General features: G+C 53.2%; 1 protein-coding gene across 4 annotated transcripts in view; it reads right to left on the bottom strand.

Annotated features, from left to right (window-relative positions):
• Positions 1–2,654: 2,654 nt before the first annotated feature.
• KIZ (kizuna centrosomal protein) overlaps positions 2,655–23,760 on the bottom strand; it is a 28,113-nt gene continuing 7,007 nt past the window's right edge. For 2 of the 4 annotated variants that reach the window (XM_048298043.1, XM_048298042.1), the window contains exons 5-13: positions 22,351–22,678; positions 20,939–21,155; positions 17,419–17,553; positions 16,764–16,928; positions 15,441–15,576; positions 14,609–14,750; positions 10,730–10,829; positions 4,469–4,512; positions 2,655–2,894 (exon numbers count right to left, since the gene is read on the bottom strand). In XM_048298043.1, coding sequence (XP_048154000.1) covers positions 2,791–2,894; positions 4,469–4,512; positions 10,730–10,829; positions 14,609–14,750; positions 15,441–15,576; positions 16,764–16,928; positions 17,419–17,553; positions 20,939–21,155; positions 22,351–22,678 — 1,371 coding nt within the window. In that variant the 3' untranslated portion in view covers positions 2,655–2,790. The remainder of the gene's footprint in view (positions 2,895–4,468; positions 4,513–10,729; positions 10,830–14,608; positions 14,751–15,440; positions 15,577–16,763; positions 16,929–17,418; positions 17,554–20,938; positions 21,156–22,350; positions 22,679–23,760) is intronic. The other 2 variants (XM_048298045.1, XM_048298044.1) reach the window with 2 other exon arrangements.

Consider the following 23,760-nt stretch of genomic DNA (forward strand, 5'->3'; position numbering starts at 1 on the left):
TGGAGTGTTTCGACAAGTTAGGAACGTACACAAAGACAGGCCTCAACATCTGGGTTTACTACGTCCTCGAAAGTAGTAGCTTGGTAGCTCCAGGGTGTCCTTGAAGAAAGGATGCGCTAATTAGGTCTCTACGCGAAAGTGCGCAAAGATCGCACATTAAAGAACATCCTGACTTCAGACAATTCCGATATATTCCGCATTTTGCAACAACAGGAGCGATTCAGGGCATGGCTGCTCTGTGCCTTCTGAGGGGACGTTTCCGGTGGGAAACGGCTCGGTGTGATCCGTGAGAGCGGCACGAGGCAAAGAGCCCCTGTCCCCTCGCTCTGCCCGTGGCATAAGCAAATACTGTTAATTCATGGCCGTTTGACGGCGCCGCAATGGAATCAAACGGTCGGGAATTAAACGGGATTAACACGAGGCAGGTTTTGCTCCGCCGTGTCCCGTCCCCGCACACCAGCTCCGTTAGCAGGGCAGCCACGGGGCCGAGGACAGGGAAGAGCGGCCCGGGAGTCATTAACTAAAATAACAAAATCTCAGCAGTGCTTGCCGAGTCAACGCCGCCGGTTTGGGGAGCGGAGGGGAACCTTGGTACCTGGCTAATTCTCTGTAGAACAAATTAACCCAATATTGTGTCTCTCATTATTCTTATCCTCACTTGGCTGTTGTTAAGCCGTTTTCTCTTGTCGTTCCTCTGAATAAAATGTGTGACTTGAATAAATTTCGCCTGCAACTTTGTAGTGGCGCCACACCTGTGGTTATCAGCTGAAGATTGTCCTTTGTCTGTTCCTGACGAAACGCTCCCTGATTGAAGCTTCCTCTTGTCGTGCTTCTCCTCCTGGAATTTTGTAGGGAGCACGGCAGCTCAGCGTTAACATTTTGTTTGTATTGATGAGCAGTCAGTTTTTTTCTGATAATGCCAAAGGAAACAGAAGGCTGGCGGACGCAAACGGAACGCGGTCGTCTTATCTTATAATTACTTGGGTAAACAAGCGCTGGAAAAATTAATACTGCAACAGACAATTCCTTGGAAAGTTGGTCTGAGCACCAGCAGCTGCACTGGGCCACGAGCCCGGGCCTTGCCCCCAAACTGTGCATCCGTGAGCACAGCACAGAGCGGCGCGGCGCACCCGCGGCAAGGAGCAGGGAAGGCTTCCCGCTCAGGCACTTACCGCGGATGAGTGGCGTGCCGATGGAAATCTGTTGGGGCTGTATTGATTCCAGTCCCCCTGTCCATCAGCGTCACCTGCCATCAGCCCCGGGCTGGCGGCGTGACAGCTGTGAAGGAGCACGGGGAAGTTGACTGGCAGGATGTTTTGCATCTAATGAGTCTGTGCACAGTAAGAGTATCATAAATAACGCTGCGAAGGAACTCGGCTATTGCTCCGACGCCGAGAGGCAGAGATCGCCTGCGCACGGCTCCGCAGCCATCTGTCACCTGTCACGGGCCGCTGTCTGGGGCTGAGCCGGACTGCGGCGACGGAAAGCCCCGCAGCCTGGTGTCATGCAGCAGACAGAAAGCAGGCTGACATCGGCAGCCCGGAGTCACTGGGGAAGGGCTTAGAGCTGCGAAGACAACCGCGCAGCTCAGGCAATGTTCCTCGGAAGCGCGGGCTGCTGGACTTGTCCAGCGGGGCTGCTGCTCCTCCTCTGCACGCACCTCCCAGCCCCTGAGCAACGTGCCCACCCTACAGCGCAGGGCTTTCTCTGGGGACAGCAGTCCCACAGGACAGGGGGGGGTTGGTGTGGTGAAAAGGACGTTAAAGCCCTCAGTAAAGTCCGGCTTTAGTCCCTTAGTCGAGCCCAGGATGTGTCCCAGGATGCCAGCCCTGGTCACAGACTCACCCAGCTCCATCCTCGGTGCAGCAGACTGCCCGGTTCCCAGAACATTCCAGGCTGCACCCTCACTGACGGCAGACTGAAACCCACAGCAGCCGGCTGTGCCCAGGGCTCCTGCTCGGTTCCAAGCCTTCTGCAATTCGCTTTGTGCTGCTGAGCTCTCAGCCTACGCGTTCCTCACATTAAACTGAACGCTGTTCCCATTTCTAGCGGGGTTTTGAGGGATGGGGTGCAGAGATTGGTGCCCGTGTTGGGAGATGCGGGGCTGCAGCACAGCATGGCTTAATTGGGGTGCTGCTTTCTGCTTTTGAACTTGTCGTCATTATGAACAGCTTTTTTTTAATATGTCCCCTGGTTTCTCCCTCCCAAAGAAAATCTCATGTTTAATGAACTTAATTTTAGATAAAAGGAATGAAAAGAAGAAAATTAAAAATGCATGAAGCTCCTAGAGTCATCCAATTACTGTGATGTCCACGCAGCAACGCCACCACGGATTTCACAAAGCAGAGAAAAGCAGGAAAGCACTGGGGCTCGCCGCATGTAAATGCTGCTCTGTTCCAAAATGTGCTGAATTACAAATGGGCATTTTATGCATTTCTTCTTCTTGATCTGTTGCAGAAGAAGATAAAAGATCAAACGTGCCAGCCCGCCCCAGCAGCGCCTGTCTGCATACCCACAATGCTTGTCTGCTTCTTCCCAAACCCCGTCTAGCGCTGGAGGAGTCCCAATACTGGGATGCAGATGAGCCTCAGGAGGGGACTGTCAGGGGGCAGGAAGACACTTGCACGTCAGAGAGAGAGCACACACACGAGATGTATGGGACCCATCATGTTTATTTGGTATTTAATTTTCTTTGCCAATGAAGGGACGAGCAGCGCTTCGGCCCGCGGCACGCTCACCGTGTAAAAGAAAAGAAGAGTTTGTTTCTTCCCAAGAGCCAGTGCCAGAATCTCAATCGTAGAAGTCACCAAAGTCGTCTGAACCTGTGCTGTGGGTCTGTGGGCGCAGAGCAGCCTCAAGCTCGGAGCTGCTGTCATCAGACTCGCCCCAGAACGCTGCGGGTGGGGAGACAGAAAGCAGAGCTGTAAAACCTTTTCCGTGGCGATGCCGTTTGTCACGGACGTGAGCACGGGACAGCTCTCCCGAGGCCGACCCAGGAGTGGGAGCTGGGAGCCCCGGCCCCAGGTGTGCGTGTCCAGCGCGGTGTCCGGCAGCGAAGCGGCTGTGCCCGGACAGCGGCCTCATTCAGTGCTCCCACTCCATTGTGCCGCAAGGTAGCCGGGCAGAACATTTCCACTCCAAGCAATTTACTTGACCAGCTGCTGCCTGAATCGCAGCTTTGTCTAGTCTCTTCCCCTTTCTCCCACTACTTGACCCTGCGATGAAGTCACCAGCAGGCCGTGACATCGCAGAGTTGGCACAAAAACGGCAATGACGTCACGTGTGAAAAACCACCACTTTGAGATCAGATCAGGTCCAGGCAGGCCTGATCTTGTAGCTTTAACCTTAGGCTCTGGGAATCAGCAAACCCTTTCACTGACAGCAGCAGAATCCCACGGCAGTTCAGAGTGCCTGAAGAGATTTCTGGAGATGTGAGTTCATTTGACCCACGGATAGAACAGAACGGGATGCGTGGCACACGCAGTGAAGGCCACAGTGGCTGACAGAGCCGTGCTCTCTGTTCCCACCCATTCCAGAGGCTGCTGGCTGTCCAAAGGCAGCGTGGGAGCCGCAGTGCCCGGGACGAGGCCCAGGGCTCGGCCAGGGACAGCAGGAGGAGGAAGGCTGTCACACTCACAGAGGCTGTGGCTCGCATTTGAGGCACTTTGGTGCCTCTGACGGCACCAGCTCCATAAACACCTTATCTACAAATGCAGCAGCTGCATCTTTCATCCTCCATCCCCGGCCCCCCAGGCCGCGGAGCTGCGCTCCACCGGGAACATCAGAGCGAGCCCCGCGCTCGCTGCCACGCCGAACGGCTCTGAGGAAAGGGGCCGGGGACGCGAGAGCCTTTCAAGTGCCACCAAAGCAGCCGTCCTTGATGGCATCTGTACCTCAGTTCCATGCCATGCCTCTAAAACCAGGCCATTCCAGACTGCCGGGCACCCCGAGCAGGGCTCCAGGCGGAGCTCCTGGCTGCTAGCGCTGCCCTGCTGGCAGGAGGCTCCGTTAGAGGCGGCTGTGGGCCCCAACGGGCCTTGCAGGGGGTGAAGGGGAAACTGGAGTGTGTGGGGAGCGAAAACACGCAGGGCCCAGACACCAATTCAGAACAAAACCAACCTGGCCACAGACAAAACCGTCCAGCTGCACCCACGTCACAGGGAATACTGAGGAACCCTCAGGTTTCTCCTTCTCCACGTTCCCTCCACCTGCTGTTCAGTGGCGTTTGATTAAACCCTGCAAAGATCCCGACTCTGGGTTCCACACCACCCACCCCACAAACACGTCCTCTGTGCCCTGGATCTGTCCTCCTCAGCTCCCTGCTGGCTCCCACGTTGAGTCAGGGACGTTCCATGCTTTCCCTCGTCTGTACTTTACACAGGTCCTAACGTGGTTCTGGGAGGGCTTCTACAGTATAAATTACACTAGAAAGACACTAATTTTCCGCAGCGCAACATTCGTCTCTTACCTTTGGATCTTATGACAGTTACTGGTTCCTTCCGCAATTCAGTCCTGTAAAAGATTTCAAATAATCAGCACAATGTCTGCAATTAAAAAAACGTAAGCGACTTAAAAAAAAAATACTGCGGAATGGTTTAAAAAAACAACAACCCGGGAACTTCTGTAATTACTTCCCTCCCCCCCAAATAACTATTTAATCATGCGCTTCTTCACCTAAAAGGTGGAGAAATTCATGTACAGCAGGGACACTGGTCCAGCTGTTCCTGGCATCGTTCCCTGTTAGCCGCACTGATTTACGCCAGCACCGAGCTAAGGTGCAGAGGAGCAGGGCCCTGTCGAGCTGCTGCCGCCCTTCAGAGCACGCAAAGTACGGGGAGACAAAATCCAAACAAAAATAAACCCCCCCCGGTGCTGCTCCCTGCGCCTCCTCCCTGTGTGCTCCTCCGGATCCCGGCGCTGTGCCCCGGCCCCATGGAAATGTGCAATCTCTGCTGCCTTTGATCTACCTTGATGTGTGTGCAGCCCGAGCCTGCTCTGCTAAATGGCCGCTCTTGTGTCTGGAGCATCACAGGCCCTTTTGAATCTCTCAAACAAGCTGGAATCATTTTGATCTTTTGTGTGCAGCGCGTGCATTGTGTTGGGGCTGGGGAATAATCGCACAGGGGCAAACACGGGGGAGAATTAACTGTTACAGCAGCAGTCCTGCAAGAAGCTCCAAAAATAAAGCTTCAGCTGATTTTAATAAGGAAGATCAAACAGGAGATATTTGGGACATCACTGGGCCAACCAGTGAAATATAAGCCAATGTCAAGGTGCGGTTTGAAGCTGTGACCTTGGTCACAACAGGACTCTCTGAAATGGCTCTGATTTGCTGCATGTCATTTAGAAACACGGCAGCCAATACAAAAGTGCCTAAAGTGGGGAGCTGCAAATATTCCACTATTGTGGAGGCATTTGTGGAGGAGACAAAAAAAAGCAGGGATGATTCCTTGCTTGCATTACCCTCAGTATTCAGTCAGAATTTGGGATTGCAGCTGGAAAGCCACACGTGAAGCTTCACACACTGCAGCTACCAGTGGTGCAGCCACTTTTCCTTTTCACCCAGAGAAAGCTCCCACTGCTTAAATCCCGTTTCCTCTCCAAAGGCTCCCGCTTTGCAGACAGAAGTTCCCAGATTATTAAACACAGCCCCAGTTCCACCAAGGCAGAAATGCCAGTACCAAGTGACAGCCCTAGCAGAGTACTAACAGTGCTGTAACTCGTTATTACCTTGTTCAGTAAAAACCTTAAACCGGTGGGCTTCAAAGGTTTCTCCAACATTCCTTTAGTGCGCCATCCCACCGCCTTTCCCTTTTATTCCGAGCAAAACCCCGCACTGCCTCACAGTCTCACTTCTCTTTCAAAGACATTCACTCGACAGGCTACCCAGAGAGGATTTGAAGCCGGGGCCTCCGGGCGGATCCTGCAGTACGCTGAACACCCCTAGCACCCGCTCCCTTTGGCCAGATCTCCTGGCCCTCAGCACTTCCCAGGAGGTGCTCCAAGCATCCCAGGCTCAGCCCATCAAAATGTGCTCAAGAGGCTGCGCTGTTTTTCCCTGTGTTGTGGAGCACAGAAGCACTTGTTGCTGAGCTGCAGCTGGTGGGGGTTCCTCCTGCGGATGCTGGCACAGGAGCCATTTCAAGCAGCCGAGGAGCCGATCAGGGGGCAGCAGCCACCGCTTCCCCTCGGCCACAGCCCGGCCTGCTGCTGGGAAGGGAGCGTGGGATTCCTGGGGTTTTCAGTTAGCTTCTCACAAAAGCCATTTGACAACCAAGTTTGTCAGGTCTGTCCCACTGCTCTCCGTGGTTCAACCCCACAACAAACACCAGCGGGTCAGTGCTTTGGGTCCGGTGCTGAGGGATGACCAGGGACGACTGACCAGGTCTCCAGGGCTTGGTCCTCCAGACCCAGCTGAAGGATCTGCGGAGAAAGGACCACCGCGGCTGCAGGAAGATCTGGAGACCTTCCCACTGCCACCCACCCCAGCTTCCCATGAAGAGAAAGATCAAAGCTGGCAGGAGAGCAGGGAGAGAGATGTTTGTGTTCTACCAAACACCATCCGTTCCCTGGGGTTCATCTCCCCAGGACTAATCCACCATGCGTGGAATGGGGCTCACTCCCCAAGGAGCCCAGAGCCAAACACAGCCATCCCCGGAGAGGGAGATGGGGACAGGGTGGCAGCAAAGGCTCGGCAGGAGAGCTGCCACACAGGGAAATGCTGGGCAGATACTGAAAACGGAGCGAGCACATCGGAAAGGCCAGAGGGGAAACGGCAGCTCCCCCAGGCCAAGCCTGGAAAACGCTGCAGGGAATGAAGTCCAGGATCAGGTGTGCAGCGTTAGGCAAAGCTGGGAGATGCAGCGGCACACCTCTGCGCCGCACAGCAGCTGCGCTCGCAGCCCCGGCTGCGGCAGCGCTCCCCTGGCAGTGGGAGCACACAATGGGCACAGACCTCCGCCGAGACATTTCGGGGCATAAATGGAGCCAGGCCGGTCCCAGCGCCTCCACTAATCCCCCGCCGTGACCCTCCGATATCCATTTACACATTTGCTTCTTCCCGAAAATAATTCCAAACTGAACCCAGGCTCTGACAAAGAAAAAACCCAAACCAGTTTCACTTCAAAGGGCCTTTTAATCTCTCCGTTTCTCTGATGAAACAGGCTTTTTGTACCGAAGATGCTGCAACAGTAAGAAATGAAAAAGCTCCAGGAAAATATTTTTCCCTCTATAAAGAAAATTAATATTAAGAGGAAAATGCCAGCACAACAAGAACCAAGTTAATCAAGGGGGCTCACTGGAAAACAGCAGAAAACCTTTACCGTGGCCTGAGTGTCTTTTTGCTAAAGCACCTGTTGAACTTCTCTGTTTTAGTGTCAAGAGAAAAGACACCCAAAAAATTTGGGATACCCTAAATGCCAAGGGATTTCCCCGCCCTGGAAAACCAAGCATCTACAGTACATATTCTGCACAGCGTTACATCGGCAGTATAAACTCAAAAGTCCATTCATCATGCCAGAGCTGGAGTAATAACACTGAATTTCAGTAATTACACTGCGAGTAGGATGACCCTTATGTCAGGACACAAAGATTTCTATCGAGCTGTGTCTAAGACTGCTCTCTGTTTAGATTCACCACGCTGCAGAAAAAAACCCCCACTGGCACAAAGATGCATCACAGCGCTGCGAGGAAGCTGTGCGGGAGAGCAGGGGCAGTGCCAAAACGCCCACTGTTCCCTCTGTGCTCGGCCGGCAGATGTTGGTGCCTCTCCCCACAAACCCGGCAGGGCATCGCCACCCCAACAGCGCTGCTTCTGCGGCAGCTGCGGGTGCAGCCGAAGGAGACAAAGCTCACGCAAACAGCTGGAGCGGCGGAGAATCCCGCTGGAATTTTCAGCCAGCTTCTTACAGAAGCCATTTGACAACTGGGAGTACATCAGGGAGATAAAACCATCGGATCCTGGCTGGTTTCTGGGTGCACGTCCCTGGAATCCGGACCCGCACGGTGCCACTTTCCCTGGAATTCCAAGGGAAACGGCGTTTGTGCGTGTCCTGAGCACTGCCAGCCCCGAAGCCCTGGGATGTCTCCTCAGAGCACAGCGGAGTTTTCGGTGCCTGGGACTGGCTCGGGAAGGGGGGAGCGGGGGATGCGCAGAGCCCGAGTGCCCCCCGATGGCCAAAGCCAACGGGCCCAGGAATGATTAAGAGATGAATTCGACTCTGCCAACTTCTATTTGCATGTCACTACAGCTGTGTTGGGCAACAGGGCTGAAAACCGGCCTTCAGAGACCCCCCCCAGAGTCCTCCCAGCAGATTAATTAAAGTTTAAAATACTTTACACCGTGTTGGTGTCCTGACAAATCCAAAGCGGGCTTTGGTTCTCAGCTGATAACGCACCTTTAATCTCCAGATTACTTGGAAACGAGACAGCGCAAACAAGTCAAAGGAAAATAAAACGCTCGCATCCGAAATGGGGAATTCCCAGAAAGCGAGTGACCTCCACTGGCTGCATCCATCGCTACAGCCCCCCGGAATGCCACACACATCGCTGCCCACCCGCCTGCGCTCGCCGGCAGCCTCGGCCCTGACTTCTGATAACCTCCTCCCCCGCCAGGACCGTGCAATCTAACGCCCCCTCTCCTGCTGCAGCACCCACCCCAACACCCCACCCAAAGGTGCATCTCCGTGCGTGGAAATATCCCCCGGGGAAAGTAAAGGAGCCAGGGAAAAGCAGTTCTCTCGCTGGAGGTAGAGCAGGCGGCATTTGCGGGAGAAGAGGAAGCTCTGGCATGCACCGCCGAACAAAAGGGAACAAGTGGTCTTTACTCGGAGAGCAGCTTCCTATTAAGACTCACTCCGTCGTACATTATGCCTTTCATCCCCACTCAACCACAAAATGATTTTGCTGTAGGAAATACAATGGCAGAAAAAGATTTACATTGAAAGAATCTTTAATAATAAACTGTTGCAGATCTGCCTACTTCCCCATGATTTATAATACAATAAACATCGGATTCTATTAAGTCTCATGCACTGAAGACACGCACTGAAAACCCGAGTATGAAAGCCCTCAATTCTTCCCTTCTCCAGGCCCATAATAGTGAAACGAGCATGGATAAATGTGCTAAGAGTATCTCTTTGCATCTTTTATAGCTTGTGTGTATCAATCTGTAAAGCTTATTAAGAAAGTCATTGCTATGCAAAGCAGCACCCAATCTCTTTCTCTTGCTTTTCAACAGCGCGCAGTGTTTAGCCAATAGGGCCGGGCCCCGGCCCCTCATTCCGCATTCATAACATGCAACATTTGCACAATGTGTATCTCAAAGGCTGCTGAATAGAAAGCCTTAATACTCATGTAAACAACTGCAAACCAATTACTTAATGAATCAGGCCCACACATAATGAGGTGCCAGACAAAGAGCTATAAATGCATTTTTGCGCCCGAGCCTCCGCTTTAAAGTAAAATCCCTCAGCTGTAGTTTGGGCTTAACTGGCACATGATAATTATTGTCTGGGGGACATCAGAGGAGCCACGGTTTTTATTCCGGTCCGGCGGGGTCCGCGCCGAGGTCACTCATCAGCTCAGTGACAAAACGCGGCAAAGGAGAATTTATAAAGTGCCACGGCCGAGCTCGCAGGGATGTTTATTCTCAAGTAGTGGGTTTGAGACCACTTGTGAAAGCAATAAAGCCCGAGGAGTGGCTGCCGGGAGCGGAGCTGCAGCGCCGAGGAGCCGCGGCACGGCACAGCATGGCACGGCATGGCTGCAAACAGCTCTGCCTCTTCCTCCTCCCTGTGCCGCACTCCGGGCAGCCAGCACCGAGGGCTGCTCCCAAACCCCGCGCTGGGAAGGCTGGGCCTGAGCCATTTGCAAAAACTGACTCTTACGCTGACTTAGAGGTTTGTTACGGTGGCTTTTTAAAGCAGCATCAGCACGTATCCCTGCACGTATCCCTGTGCTGCTGCTGAGCACCGAAGAGGCCCGGAATTACAGAGACCAGAGGGAAGTATCTGAAATCTGTTACAAGTCAAAATTGGAAAAATAGGGGGAAAAAAGGCAAAAAAAATTGTACAGCATCTAACCAAGGCAGAAGTGGCCACAGGCACCGTGACACAGCAGTGCAGCAGCAATGGGGTTTAGCTTGGAGAGCTTTTATTTCAAATAAAAAATAGTTAATTTTAAGTTACACATTTTATTCAGCTGCACTGATCCTGCGAGTAAGTCCTCAGGGCCCCGTCCTGCTCCTCCTGCTGTCCCGGGCCTCAGGGAAGGGCTAAAATGTAACATTTCAGAAACTCATCTACAGGAACACCCTTGCATTTCATAGCACAAGGCAGGGTAACTTGGCTCATCATTCTCAAAGTTCCAGAAAATATAAAAAGAGAAAACAATTGAACCTAAGGGGGTAAGAATTAATCCCACACAAAAGCAGGAGCGCCAGTCATCGATGCTGGCTTACAGCTCGCATTTACTGTGCTTGAATCACAGAAATTCTATGAGTTTAACAGCAATTGCAGAATTGGGACTGGCCTCCCCCACAGCAGCCTAAAAATCCGCGTCATGGACGCAGGAGGAGCTCATGACCTGAGGTGTTCCAAACCTGCAGTGTTTGATTACGGAAACACCAACCTTAACCCCGGTCCAGGTAAAACAATAAATCGGGGGAGCTTCAGCCCTTTTCTGTCGGGGCTTCTCCCTCATGGAATCATTCCCAGTGTTACAGCTTTACCTGGAGAAGGGAGGAGCACTTCCATCCGACAAGGAGCTGCTTCCCGAATGCGCTTCCAGGCTGTCACTTCCTTTGGGACTGTTGTGGCTGCGATCCCAGCCTGTGCAGGAAAAACAGGGACTGTGAACTTTCCAGGTTCCCATTTACATTAATCAGAAAGGTTGTTTTTGTTCTCCTTCCCCTTAAATGTAGATTATTTTGGAATGTTACAGTTCCGTCAATATTATTTGATACCTCAGTTGTTTTCAGCCATTCTCTTGAATTAGATAAATTATTAGACAATAATAAATAAATTCTGTAAAATAACAAATCCAATAAAAATCGAACTAAACACTTATCCTGAGATTTTTATGACTTAAACAGCCAAACACCCAACTATTTCAAAACCTTTTATCCACACTTTCCTTTCTTCCCTTTCCCTCTGCTCTGTGGATCTCATTTCCATTCTGTAAAGATTGATTTAAAAAAAAAAAAAAAAAGAGGCAAATGGATTCATTCACTGGAGTCAGACAATTGCTCATCTTTGTATTAGTTTCCAAAGCACACGATGCTCAAGCACAAATCCCACTCTAAAAGGCTGCTTTGCATATATATTTTTTATATATATGTTTTTATCTATAGCACTGCAACGATAACCAAGCCCTGCTGTCACCAATGTCCCAGCCCGGGACCATTCAGTTTTTCTGTCCACATTGAGGCTGCCTCTGCTTTAAAGACGGGCGAAGAATTTCCACCCAGAATTCACAACTCTAGAAAGACTCCGAGGTCTTTTAGGAACTTAAGTGTCCAACATGAGCTACCGGAGGGCGTCATCCAGCCGGACTTAAGTGCAGTGTCCAACCCAGCGCTGTCCCGAGGAATTTTCTCCATCCCAAACATATCAGATGATATCCAACAGAGCAAAAAGTTGAGTGAGATTTATTAATGCCTTGATTGGTGCACTGCAAGCAGCGCCTCGGAATCCTCAAAGGAGGACCTCGCCGGGAAGGACACGTGGGCATGGGAAAAGCGGTGGCAGGATGGTTGGCTCATTGAAGGTGGCCCAAAAAGGGAAGCAGAATCCAGCTCGTGCTCTTTCATGCTCCTGTATGATATATAAAGAAAGGCTAATTTTTTCTTCTTAAGAGGGCTTTTCCTCCTTATTCCTACACTGGAGATTTTATACCCGGGGAGCGGCTGGGGGTGACGTTCCAGCTGTTGTAAAAGCAGAGCCCAACGAGTGGAGCGGTTACGCCATTTTTATTCAAATCCTCTACAGCCTCAACGCCTGCTCAAATCAAAGCCACGAGTGAAGGGGAGAGAGAGAATCTGGTTTTGTTAAAGATTTAACAAACCTGCCCCTTCAATGAAATCAGCAATTTCCTACTCATAAATGAGACTCTTAAACAGTCATCCAGCAAAACAAGAAATAATGGGTTTTATCCTTTTTAATCTCGCATTATTCGCCTACCACAGGAACAGCCGCTTTTACGTGTCTGCCCCGATAAAAAACAAAGCATCCATGGAGGAGCTGAGAACGAGCCCAGATCTCCCCCTGTATCCTCACATAGCCTGGTATCTCAGGAGATTGCTGTTATCAGCCAGCTCCTCTCTGGGCGAGCCGTGCACCAGGTACAATCCCTTTAAAGCCCATTATCCGCAGCCAGCCTTCCACGAGCTCCAGACAGGGTGTTAGAGAACCAACACAAATACTTCTGGAATATTTACAGAATATTCAAGTAAATAAATGTTTTGGTTCTCTTTTTATGTAACGGAAGTAAAAGAAAAATAAACCGAATCTCCAGGAGAGCCATCCTGAAGACTGTTTGGAGGTGTATCCACACATCTCTCACAGTGAAGTCCATCAAGCCCCAAAAGGCTTCTGGTGTTTCAAACCAGCACTTTAAAAATGCAGCAGCTACTGAAATAAGAACCACCCCAAATCTGTATCCCTTAAGCTCAGAAAAAGTCACACGGCAAAATAATCACGTACGGATGGACATCAAATACCAGTTCATCTAAACCCCTCAAAACAAGTTGTTTGAGCCCAAAAGCCAACATGCAGAGATGTGGCTTCTATTTTAGGCCCGAACGATTCCAGAGCCCTGGGGCCACAGCAAATGGTGACGATAAAAGGGAACGAGCAGCTGCCTGGCAGGGAGAGGAGGGGAGGGGAACAAGGAGCCCGCAGAGGAGCACAGGCTGAGGATGAGGGCTGAGGATGAATCGTGTCTGAAAGGAGCTGCTTGGCTTTCAAGTGAGGTGTGAGAAGCCTCTCTTCTGGAGACAGAGGAACGGCAGAGACAGCTCCCTCGCAAGGGACGGGTTGGAACTGGAGTTACTGGGCTTGGCTGAGGAGCTTCTTGGCATTTTTACACATAGGAAGCATTAGCACTTGCACGTCTGCTCCGTGAGAGAGCCAGGAGAGGTCGGGAAGTCTCAGTGATGGCAGTGGCTGGGGGAGCTTTGGTACAGGAGGCAGAGAGGAGGCTCCTGGCTGGCACAGGCACAGCTCCCGTCCGGCAGGGATCTGCCCCACGCTTATTCTAATGATCCCCGGTCCATTACTCATGGAAAGAATCGAACCAGCAACCTCTGTAGTTGGCCATATAATTACTGGATCTTCCCCGTGGAGACTGACCCCGGTAGCACCGACAGCGGGCCGCGGTGGGCTCAAGGAGAGGCTGTTCACACAGGGTGCATGTGGAACATGATTACAAGGAATTAAAGAGGCGCTGCTGCTCCCCACCTTTGTTTCTGCCAACGTGAGCGTGGACCCTGTGATCTGACGTTTAATCTGCGCTCGGTGCGAGCGGCTGAATTTGCTCCCTCTGAAGCCGCCCCCGGCACTGAGCCCCAGGGTGTGATTATATAACCCAGTCAATGCTGGGCCCGAGGTTAATATGCAGCCACCCCTTCCACCTGTAATGGGAATCTTTCCCACCACGCTTTCTTCCCCGCTCTCATCTTCACTCCAGCCTGTGACTTCTGGATGTGAACACGCCGTAATGAAACCATTTCAAAGCGGCAGCCATCAGACTGGTTTGCTTGCTTTTAAGCCCTACTCCCTTTAATTTCCCAGTTTTGTTATCTCTTGTTTATTGATCTAAACTATCCATTACCGCTCTCAAAAGCAGCGCCCACTGGGAACTTGCCACCCTGCCTCTGTAGCTTCCTCACAGAAGGACAAGCCAACCAAATGTCTTGAGGAATTGAAGACCCGATGGATTTGGGAAACAAACAACCTGCAGCAAGGCCTGGCGGCGGCGGCGTGTGCCAGACCCACTGCAGGAAATTAGCTTAAATCAAAGTCCGGTCGCCTCTGCACGCAAGAGTGGCGTGGATTTCGGAGCCTGGACCAGCCTGTTTGCATTTGCTGTGCAAAGAGCACGGCAGCCTAATTGCCTGCTGCTGCCAGACTCTGATGGAAGGGGTGCTCCAGGAGCAGGGTGAGCGAGCTGCCGTCACTGGAATAATGTATTCCCTCCCTGTGTGAAGGAATGAGCTGGGCTCTCCCACACACCGGCACCTCCTGAGCTGGGAAATGGCCCTGCACGTACCCTTTCGTTTGGGCAATTCCTTCTGTGGTCCGGCTTTGTCAGGAAAGGCAGCAAATGCATCCCCCAGTTCCTAAACGGGAGATGTTTTGTAAACGTGCACACGGAACTCACAGATCCATTTTATAGCGGCCACAGGGCTTGGCCTTTTCCTCTCCCGCAGAAAAACCTGCCACTGCAGGCATTACTTAGTTTGGGAAGGAACCAGAATCTCAAGGGATACTGAGATATTTAGGAAAATCCCCCCCAGATCCATCACAGTGGCTATAGCACAGGCCCCCGGGGATTTGGACAGAACACCCCTATGTCCAGAGCAGGCACCTGGAGCTGGAACGCCCGTTACCTGGTTCTCTGCTTTCCAGCTGCTTTCCTTCCCCGCCGTTGGTCGGGATCAATGGCAGGCTGCGCGAGGATTCATCGCTCTGGACAGGTGACCCATCCCGACGCCGCTCTCCCAGAAGGGCCTCTCCCAGCACCACCTGAGACTCAAAACAAAAACAGCCACAGCTCCATTATTGTCCCCCTCGAGTGTTTTCCAACGCACATTTAGGCTAATCCACACTCCCCGGGGCAATCTGCTTCCAAGGTGTTTCTGTTAGATGTTCCATTACCTTACTTCTAGGGTGCTGCTCTGGGGCCCGTTTTGGGACAGAAACATGGACTTGAGTCTGTAAAATCTACTTGATGTTCTACCCTAACTCTCTCACCGTTTGGTAGAGCAGTTGTTTAACAACACAGGAAGAGGCTGAGGCACTCGCAGCCTCTGGAATGCCAATTTCATTTATTTATTTAAAGAGTTGGCTATGACCTTTTGCATTAGCTTCGAGAAACCATGAGTGCGCCACCATTTATAAAATGCTCTCTGTCTTCAGCACCGAACCCCACTCTGCTTAAAAAAAAGTAAAAATACATCATTAATGATAAAAAGTCACAGAAAGATAGGAGCCTTGTGATGGTTCGCACCAGAGCAAAGGGGTGAGCTCATTCCAATGCCTCACTGGGGTGAAGGGTGGGGACCTTAAAAAGCCCCTTTTCCTTTGGGATTAAGCACTGGACATCTGTTCCTGGGGCCCCAGGGCTGATTAACCACAGACTGCCCGTCCTTGCCCTGAAAGCCACACCCTGCCAGGGCACAGCCGTAGCGGTGCTGAGGAGTCTCCGGTGCTGGTGCCCACCTGGCCGTCCTGTGCCTCCTCTCCCGAAGCCAGCAGCTGCTCAAACATCTCTGCCACCCGCTCCGGGAGCCGAACCTGGCGCTGCTTCAGGAACAAGCCGTGGTGGCTCAGGCGAGTCCGCAGCGCGTCCGTGTCCCTGGGGAACAAACCGGCACCGTCAGTGGGACACCCCATCCACATGAAAAGCCACCACCCATTTGGGCCTTAATTCCCACTTTCCCTTTTAAAAATGTTCAAAGAGGAAAATGTAAGAAGCCACTTGCAACTTCTGCTAATGTGGGGGAGATGGGCAGCAGTGACCACCACCATCATCATCATCATGATGCCTGCCCTGTCCTGAGGCTCAGGATCTAAAGACACAACCCCTGTCTCAGCACCGTGGCATTGCTCACTCCCTGGGGCACAGCTGGGCACCCACTGCCTCAGGCTTGTTTTTTGCTCAGAAAGAATAAAAAGGGGAAAGGAAAAAAAAAATAAATAAAAGAAGGTGTCTTTTAACATAGAAAATCTCAATCCTGCAATCCTTTTGTTTGCCAAAGATGTTTGTTTTTGCTGTTGCTCCAGTGAAGTTTCAGAGCAGTGAATTCCAATTAACTCCACGAGTGTTTGTCCCTAAGAAACCATTCAGGAGACACAAGGAGATATTGGTGCTCGCAGGCGTATCAGCCTTGCAGGAGAGGCAGGTACCGGCACAGAGACCCTTCTACAGCGCTCACAAGTGCCCCGATCCTGCCAGCACTTGAGCACTGCGGAGCCTGCGACGGGGAGGGAGGTCTAGACAGAAGCTAAGCAAGACAGAGTGGAAATTGTTTTCATTTCTGGGTTAAAGAGACCTAAAAAAAAAAAAGTAATTCTCACTTGTCCTTGTGGCATATGCACGGGGAAAAAAAAGCCCATTTTAAATAACTGCACTTTGTTGTTTTTAAAGGCCACGTGCATCTTCTGTCTCACACAAAGTAATTTCCTTCTCAAAATTACATTTCCCCTCCTTACGTGCCTGAGACTCATTGCAGGCCCCGGCAATGACTGGCTGAGAGGTGTCTGGAGTTCCTGCAATTCCCTGCCTGCCAGAGGGGCCTGGGGTGGGAGACACTGCGGACTGGATGGGCTGGGGGGGCCCCCAGGCTGCCCTGTGGAGCAGAAGTCCCCACTGGGGAATGGGAGGGAAATAAATTAACTCCCGAACGCTCCCATTCCGAGTGCCACGAGGTGCGGGCCCGGTGGCCTCCGTGCCAGAGGGGCGGCACGGATCCGGGGGCAGAGAGGAGGATGCTCCTCACCCCCAGCGGGTTCTGCGTCTCCCATACCTGGTGTCTCCCATACCTGGTGTGCTCCTCGTGCCCCGCTCTGCCCGCGGCCCCGCCGGTGTTCTCCAGCGGGAGGCTCCCGCTCCGCGTGCGCCGGGACACGAGCAGGAGCTGCCGGAGCACCACGGCCTCGATCACCTCGAGGTCGCCCTGAGTCAGCTCGCCGACCTCACCGTGAGCACTGCAACACAAAGCAGGGGGGACGGGCCCCGTGAGCACAGCCCATCCCAGGCTGGAGACGGGACAGCCAGGGGACAGCCAGGGGACAGCCAGAGGGACAAACATCCGTGGTGCTCGGTGACAGATGTGGGACGGGACAGGGAGGTCGCGCTCAGCACTTGGGACGTGCCAGGTGCAGCCTCCCAGGGAGAGGGAAGCTGAGCACGTCCCCTCCAGTGGCAGGCCGGGGGACAGGCCTGTTTGGGGCCCCTCTTCCTAACTCCCGAGGAATCCTCCTGTCACCAAGTGTGTGGAGGCTGTGCATCACTGTCAGTACAGCTACCAACAACTCCCAGTTCTCGTACCTAGGGGTCCGGAGGCTGAGGAGGGACAGCCGGGGCTCTCTGCCACTGGTTTTGACAACACCCCGGTTCTGGTGATTCCCTTTGCTCTCTTACTGTATTTACTCCATTTTTCTGGCACGGGCCACTTGCCACCCGGGCTCCACTCACCTGGGCAGCTCCGCTGTCCCCGAGGGCTGGCCCTGGTACAGCGCGCGGTGCTGGGGGCTCGTCGTCTCCACCAGGTCCTCCAGGAGCTGCAGCGCACGGCAGAGCTCCGAGAGCTCGGCCAGCATCCCGCCGGGCCTGCGGACAGACAGACAGGGCTGGCAGTGACCCGAGGGGTGATGACGGGGCTTGTCAGTGCATTCCCATCGCACCCCCTGGACAAACAAACAGCCTCGTTTGAGCTTTCCAAAGCAAACAGCAAAAACCACGTTTCTGAGCTCTGTAGGAAGGGGGGCGGGGGGGAAGAAAAAAAAAAAGCACACGAGCAAACAAACCATCCAAAAATCAGCCCGGGCTGAGCGGCCGCATGGAAATTACCCCCGTGGCGAGCACTTTAATTCCTTCACCTCCACAAGCGAAACAAATCTGGTGACCACCTACAGGTATGGGGACAGCCCTGGGACCTCAGAGGGGTTTTGATGAGGCTGCACCTCTATAATGATGCAAATGAGGACTTAACCACTGAAACAATGCCGCAGGCTAATCCCGGGACAGAGGTGTAAATGGCTATTCAGGTCCCCGCTGCCGCTTTGTGGGGCTCCCAGCCCAGGTCTCGGCCAGCTATGAACACCCCAGCTGGGGCAAAAGAGTTCTCTTTCTTTTCCCCACATGCAGGAGCTGACATGTTTCCGCAGCTAACCCCGGCTCGCTTTGCCTCCAGGGAGAAGCTCTGTGCACAAAAACTCGCAGCATTTGCACACTCGTGCTGAGCTGTGCCCAAAGCTGTGTTTTCCCTCCGAGTGTTGGGCAACAGCGAACAATTAAGTGGGGGCCGCCGTGCCTTTAGTCGAGTTTCCTAGACATTTAATAAGCAAAACAATGCCAGGGAGATCACATAGGCAGTTAAACAGTGCTTTCTCTTTTCCCCCAGCCTTACAAACCCTGTATTCCAGCGGCCGGCTCGTTTCCCATTGTTTTCCTCCCGCTGGGTGGTCCTTCCAGGGTGCCACTCGAGAGGGATACAATAATAAAAAGGGAAGGGGAAGGAAGGGACACCAACATAAAGAAAAACAAAATGTATGACAATCTGCAGCAGGCTACGGATCAGAGGTCAGCAAACAAGAGGTCCTTCTCTTTTACAGGTTGCTTCCTGGAAACAGTCTGATTAAGCTGACAGCTTGAATTATGTGTTACATTTTGTAATGCACAATCCATCTGTGCTAAGTCCTCCTCAATGCAGCTGAAGCAGCACAGGCATAAGCTCTGCCTTTTTCCACCCCCTCAGCTCAGGCCTTAAAATAGTCATCATCTTTCTCCACGCTAATTCTCAGAGACCCTCTCCCCCCGCCGCCCGCCCCCCGGGTTTAAGCCCTCAAAGAAAGGGCCGGGTGCTGCAGGGAATGGTAAGAGGACACGGAGCCTTTCCCCTCGGATCAGCAGCTCCAAGGGAGGGGAGGCCAGGAGCCTTCACAAGCGCAGCGAGCCCCCGTGTGCCGGGGGGCTGCTGGCAGAAACCCCTCCCGGGCTCTTCCCGCGGGGCGGGGTGTGAGAAGGCAGGGGTGCCCCCGCCCGCAGCCGCCGGAACACCGACGCTACTTCCCACCCATCACCGGTTTTAATAACCAAGGCAGCGAAGCTGCAGCACCCTACTGTGACCGGCAACCAGATGCAAACCTTCTGCTCAATCACCTTTCCCAACAACATCTCCCTCCCTGTTGCCAACAGTTCACTGCAGGGAAAAAAACCCAAAATTCCTGAAAAAAAACAGACTGGCATCTCTGCAGTAAGACAGGAGAGACATTTGCTCCAAAGATGAAAACTTGTGGCTTCCTGGCACACAACAAGGACTAGTTTTGCCTCTGGAGTCAGCCACGGTCTCTGCTCTTTTCAACACCGTCCCTCGTACTCATTTCAGATAATTCACCAGAAGCGTAGGATCAGTGCTTCCTTCCGATGCCACAGCGACACTGCTGCAGTGGGAGAGCCCAAGCTACACGCATTTCAACTTAAGGCAACAAATACACAGAATTTGGGAAATTTCAGCACATGTCTTCAGTCAGCGCAGGAATTTCACAAGAGAAAACCACGGGGGCTGGAGGGACATCGCATGTTGTGAATCCGTAGTGTGACAGAGCAAAGGAAGCTGCATTCCCATGGTCTGGGTGACTTGTACAATTGAAATTCACGTGCTAATCGCTTGCAAGCCTTTCCACAAGATTTTTGGCTCATTTGTTTTGCAAGGCTCGGGCATGCACGCCGCATTCCAGGTGCCTTGGAAAGCCCACGCGGCCGTGAGCGCAACGAGGGAACGGCTGCTCCTCCACTCCTGCCGGTTGATCTGCCTTTTCATTTTCAGGTAAAGCAAATTAAAATCTGTATCTTTTCTGCAGCACCAGCAAGCAGTGGTGATCCCACTTCCACGGCCTTGAGAAGCGGAGGCATTCAGCTTGGCATAATGGGAGGAGAGCTCTGCGCCGCGGTTCCAGCCGTGCCCCGGGGACAATGCAGGCGCTCAAACCTTGTGTATAATTTCCCCGGGCCTCGAGAGCTGCTCCATGTCTCATCAGGCGCTGCACAGCGAGGCGAGGCCTCGCCGGGGAGGGAACGCAAGGTTAAACTGCCGGCGCTCAGCTCTGACTCCTCTCGCTCTGCTGTGATTAACAGGTGGGATACAAAGGGAAAACTGGGGGGAAGCTATTTACATGTAAATCAGAGGATGTTTCCATAGCAAGCAACAGCCCGATGCAAATGGAAAGGCTAAAGTTGCAGAAGTGTCTGCTGCTGGCCCCCAGTTTCTGCTCAGGTGTCACCGGTTAACACCCGAACCAGTACTGACGTCAGCACCGCCAGGACAAGGCGCCCAGGAACGCGGGGAGAACAGGCCTTAACCAGATTTAAACACTCAAACAACCAAGACGGGAAAACCCAACCAACTGGCAAAAGAGGACAATTCATTCTGCAGGAGCACTTGTTCTCCAGGGCTAAAAGTGCCGTTTCCTCTGCATGATGTCCCACTAAAGCCCTGCCAGCCCTCCAGGGCGACCCGCGCACCATCTCACGGCGGGCACGGCCCTGCCGGGACAGGGATGCACTTCCCTGTCTCATGAGGGCGTTGCGGGGCCGAAAATCCGGCTGGGATGGACTTACAGCCGACGCCCTGGCGCTGCACTTGCTGGCCACAAAATCCTGCCGCTGTCACCTGGCAGCAGAGGACAGGCCCTGTGTCTGCAGCGCACTGTCCTCCTTCTCTCTGACTCTATTTCCAAACAAAATGCTCCAACAGTTCAATCCCCTGGAAGTTTTACCCAAGTAGAGTCACTGGAATAAGATTTGTGTACATTTAAAGAACATCCATCTGCACCTTAACGACAAATCCTTCGCTTGGCAGCTCTGACCCCAGTGAGGTGCCCGAAGCCCCTGAACGCCCAGCACAGGGACAAGGTACTAAAGGACAGGGGAGAACTTTGTGTGAGCTCTGGTGCCCCGACCAGCCCAGCTGATCCAGGAAACAGGGAAGTGGTACCTGTGTGGTGCTGAGCTGTCCAAGGGCTCCTCCTGGGCTGCAGGAGGGCTCAGGGGTGGCAGCAGGGAGCCCTCCGGAGTCTGGGCATCCCCATCCTGCTCCTGCCGCGTGTCGGGAACGCTCGGCTTCGCCTCCTCCTCGGCACCAGCAGGGACCGGGAGCTCGGCACTGCTCCCCTCCCTGTGAGCCCGCCAGCTGCTCAGGCCAGGCTTTGCCCCTGTAACAACAACAAAAAATAATGCATCAAAGATATAAAACCAGTAATTATTCTTCTCAAAACACTAGCAGCACTATGGAGTAGATCACAGCGTAGGGAATGAAACCAAGCTTACCCACACTATTCACCCTGTGTGAGGGAGCATCCATCCCTCCATCCCTCTATTCCCCTTGTCTGTGGGCTTCCCTGCCCACGGCCCCTGTCCTTCCATGCTCCTCTCACAAGGGGGAGTCCAGGGAGGCTGCAGCCTTCGGGGTTTGGGGACAAACCGTGAATTCCTCAGAAACCACGCTGGCACAGAGACCAGCTACCTGACCAAATCAGCTCTGGAGGAATCAAACAGAGAAGCCAGAGAAAACACCTCTTAGGCTAAAAAAAGTGCACCCCAAGAGGCTCCTACTGCACCCATTTTGGAAACCTTTGAGCAGGAATGCTCGCCTGGAGGCTCTGAGAGGCTGAACTGGGGTGACACAGACGCGCTGCTCGGCTTTTCACAGACTGCCAACAGTTAGTGGACCAGCCAGTGCCGTAACAAATTGGGATTGCTACAGAAATGCCCAGTTTTCCATAAAATTCACCTTAGGTTTAAATTAACCAGCCTCTGCACAGCCCCCAGCACTCCTGCTTGGCTCTGTCATGGGGTTTCACTGGGACTGAATCACCTCAGGTTTGTGCCCCACAGGAGCCGCACCAGGGCCTTGCGTCTGAATTTGTGGAGCAGGGATGTGCAACAAACCCAACTCCCTTGCCTGCTGGGGAATGGGGATGCAGCGGAATCGAGGGGTTTTCCAAATCCACCCACACTGCTGAATCCCAGTTTGGAAATGGATCAGCTGTTGTGCACCAGCTCTGAGGGAGATGGAAACCAGCCCGAACCAGAAGTGACTCCTCTGATGAAGCAGGTTCACATTAAACCTCTCTAGATGAGGCTCAGACTACGCCAGGGCCTCGGTGGGCACAGCAGTGAGGAAACTTTCCCTCACGGCGCCCCCGACCAGGATCAGCGCCCAGCACGCCCTTCCCTGTCTGGGTGAGCGGCCTGGGGGGGAAACGGAGTCCAAAGGAAGAAAGAGACAAAGAGAGAAAAAAGGAATAAGGGCCACCACACTCCAAGGCCAGTGCCAGAGGTGCAGGAGAAGGTGCACACGGGCATGGCTCTGGCTGGGGCAGACAGGGACACATCCCACTGCCGTACCTGGGACACTTCCCTGCCGCTGTCCCTGCCTGCGGGGCGCTGCTCCGGCGCCAGAAGCTGAGATGAGCTGCTCGGAGCCTTCCTCACCGGCAGCCAGGTCCCCATGTCCCGCTGCTCCCTCCTCACCCTCTCCAGCAGCGCTGCCGGCCTCGGGACCGAGCCCCTCAGGGGACGTGGAGCGCTCAGGCGGGTCCTGCTGGGAGCCCAAGCCTCCCGTGGCCGAGGCGGCCGATGTGGGGCAGCCCAGCAAGGCTGCTGCTGGAAGGCCCAGTTCTCCTGGCTTGGCCGTACTGGTGCCAATTCCCGCCTGCTCTCCAGTCTGCAGCACCTGAAACACACGGTGGGACGTGGCTGAAGGAGACAAACGGGACACAAACTGTGCGTGGCACACGGAGCTTCTCCAGGTGCCACGCGGGGCTCTGAAGAGAAAGGTGCCACAGAATTCAAGGGTTTGCTACGGCATCAACATTACACAACCCCTGGCACACATTCCGTGCATCCCAGTGTGAAATGAGGGGCCAGGCCTCAGTTAAAGCTCCACGAGCCAAAACACCCAGTGGCAGGAGCTGCCTGCACCCCCAGCCCGGCCCAACAGGACCCGAACACACCAAGGACTCAAACCCACCTAAAAGGTGACTGGATTTTACAAAGGGTCAGACCTCTGAGATTGGGATCCTACACAGACTTTGGAGACCCTGGACCAAAGCACAACGCTTAGAGCTGCCTACAATGCCACAGAGCCCAGAGGGACCATCGTGCTCCATGTGTGAATCACTCAGCAGGTCCAGCTTCCCTCACATCACGGAACAAGGCAAGACTCAGTTTCGGCGTCTCCCTCCTGCTCTTCCCATGGCAGTGACATCGCCTTTCCCACCAGCTGACGTGGGACACGGAGCAGACACATTTTAAATGGCACTCTCCTCCAAGGACTGCTGAACTTGCACAAAGCCAGCTCCAGGAGTACAACCACTCTGCTGCTAAACCCCAGTGTTTTAATACTTGCCTCTCTTTCTCTGCGAGCCTACTCAATCAGGACAATTTGGGAGGAGTGGCCGCTGCCACCACGACTGCTGCAGGGTCACCGCCGGTTTATGCAAAGCCAAAATTAGCCATCGTAATGCCATTGTTCACACTAAGCAGGGCTTCCTCTCCAGCCCCAAATCCCAGCAGGACAATTTACAGTCACCTCCACACCTCTCCCCTCTCTTTCACTGCCTGACCTCTTCCTCCCACACAAAGTCAGCTGCCAAGCCCAGCTGAAAGGAAACAAAGGCATCTTGTCTGGTCTGTGGCCAAGGTTCCTTAAAAAAGCTCGAATTCCACGTAACAAGGAGCAGAACAAAAAGCCATGAAGTCATTTTAAGGAGCAGTAAAGGTTTGCCACTCAGATTAAGTTCACCACTTATTCCA

Source organism: Corvus hawaiiensis, chromosome 3 (genome assembly GCF_020740725.1).
Source record: "Corvus hawaiiensis isolate bCorHaw1 chromosome 3, bCorHaw1.pri.cur, whole genome shotgun sequence".
Taxonomy (NCBI): domain Eukaryota; kingdom Metazoa; phylum Chordata; class Aves; order Passeriformes; family Corvidae; genus Corvus; species Corvus hawaiiensis.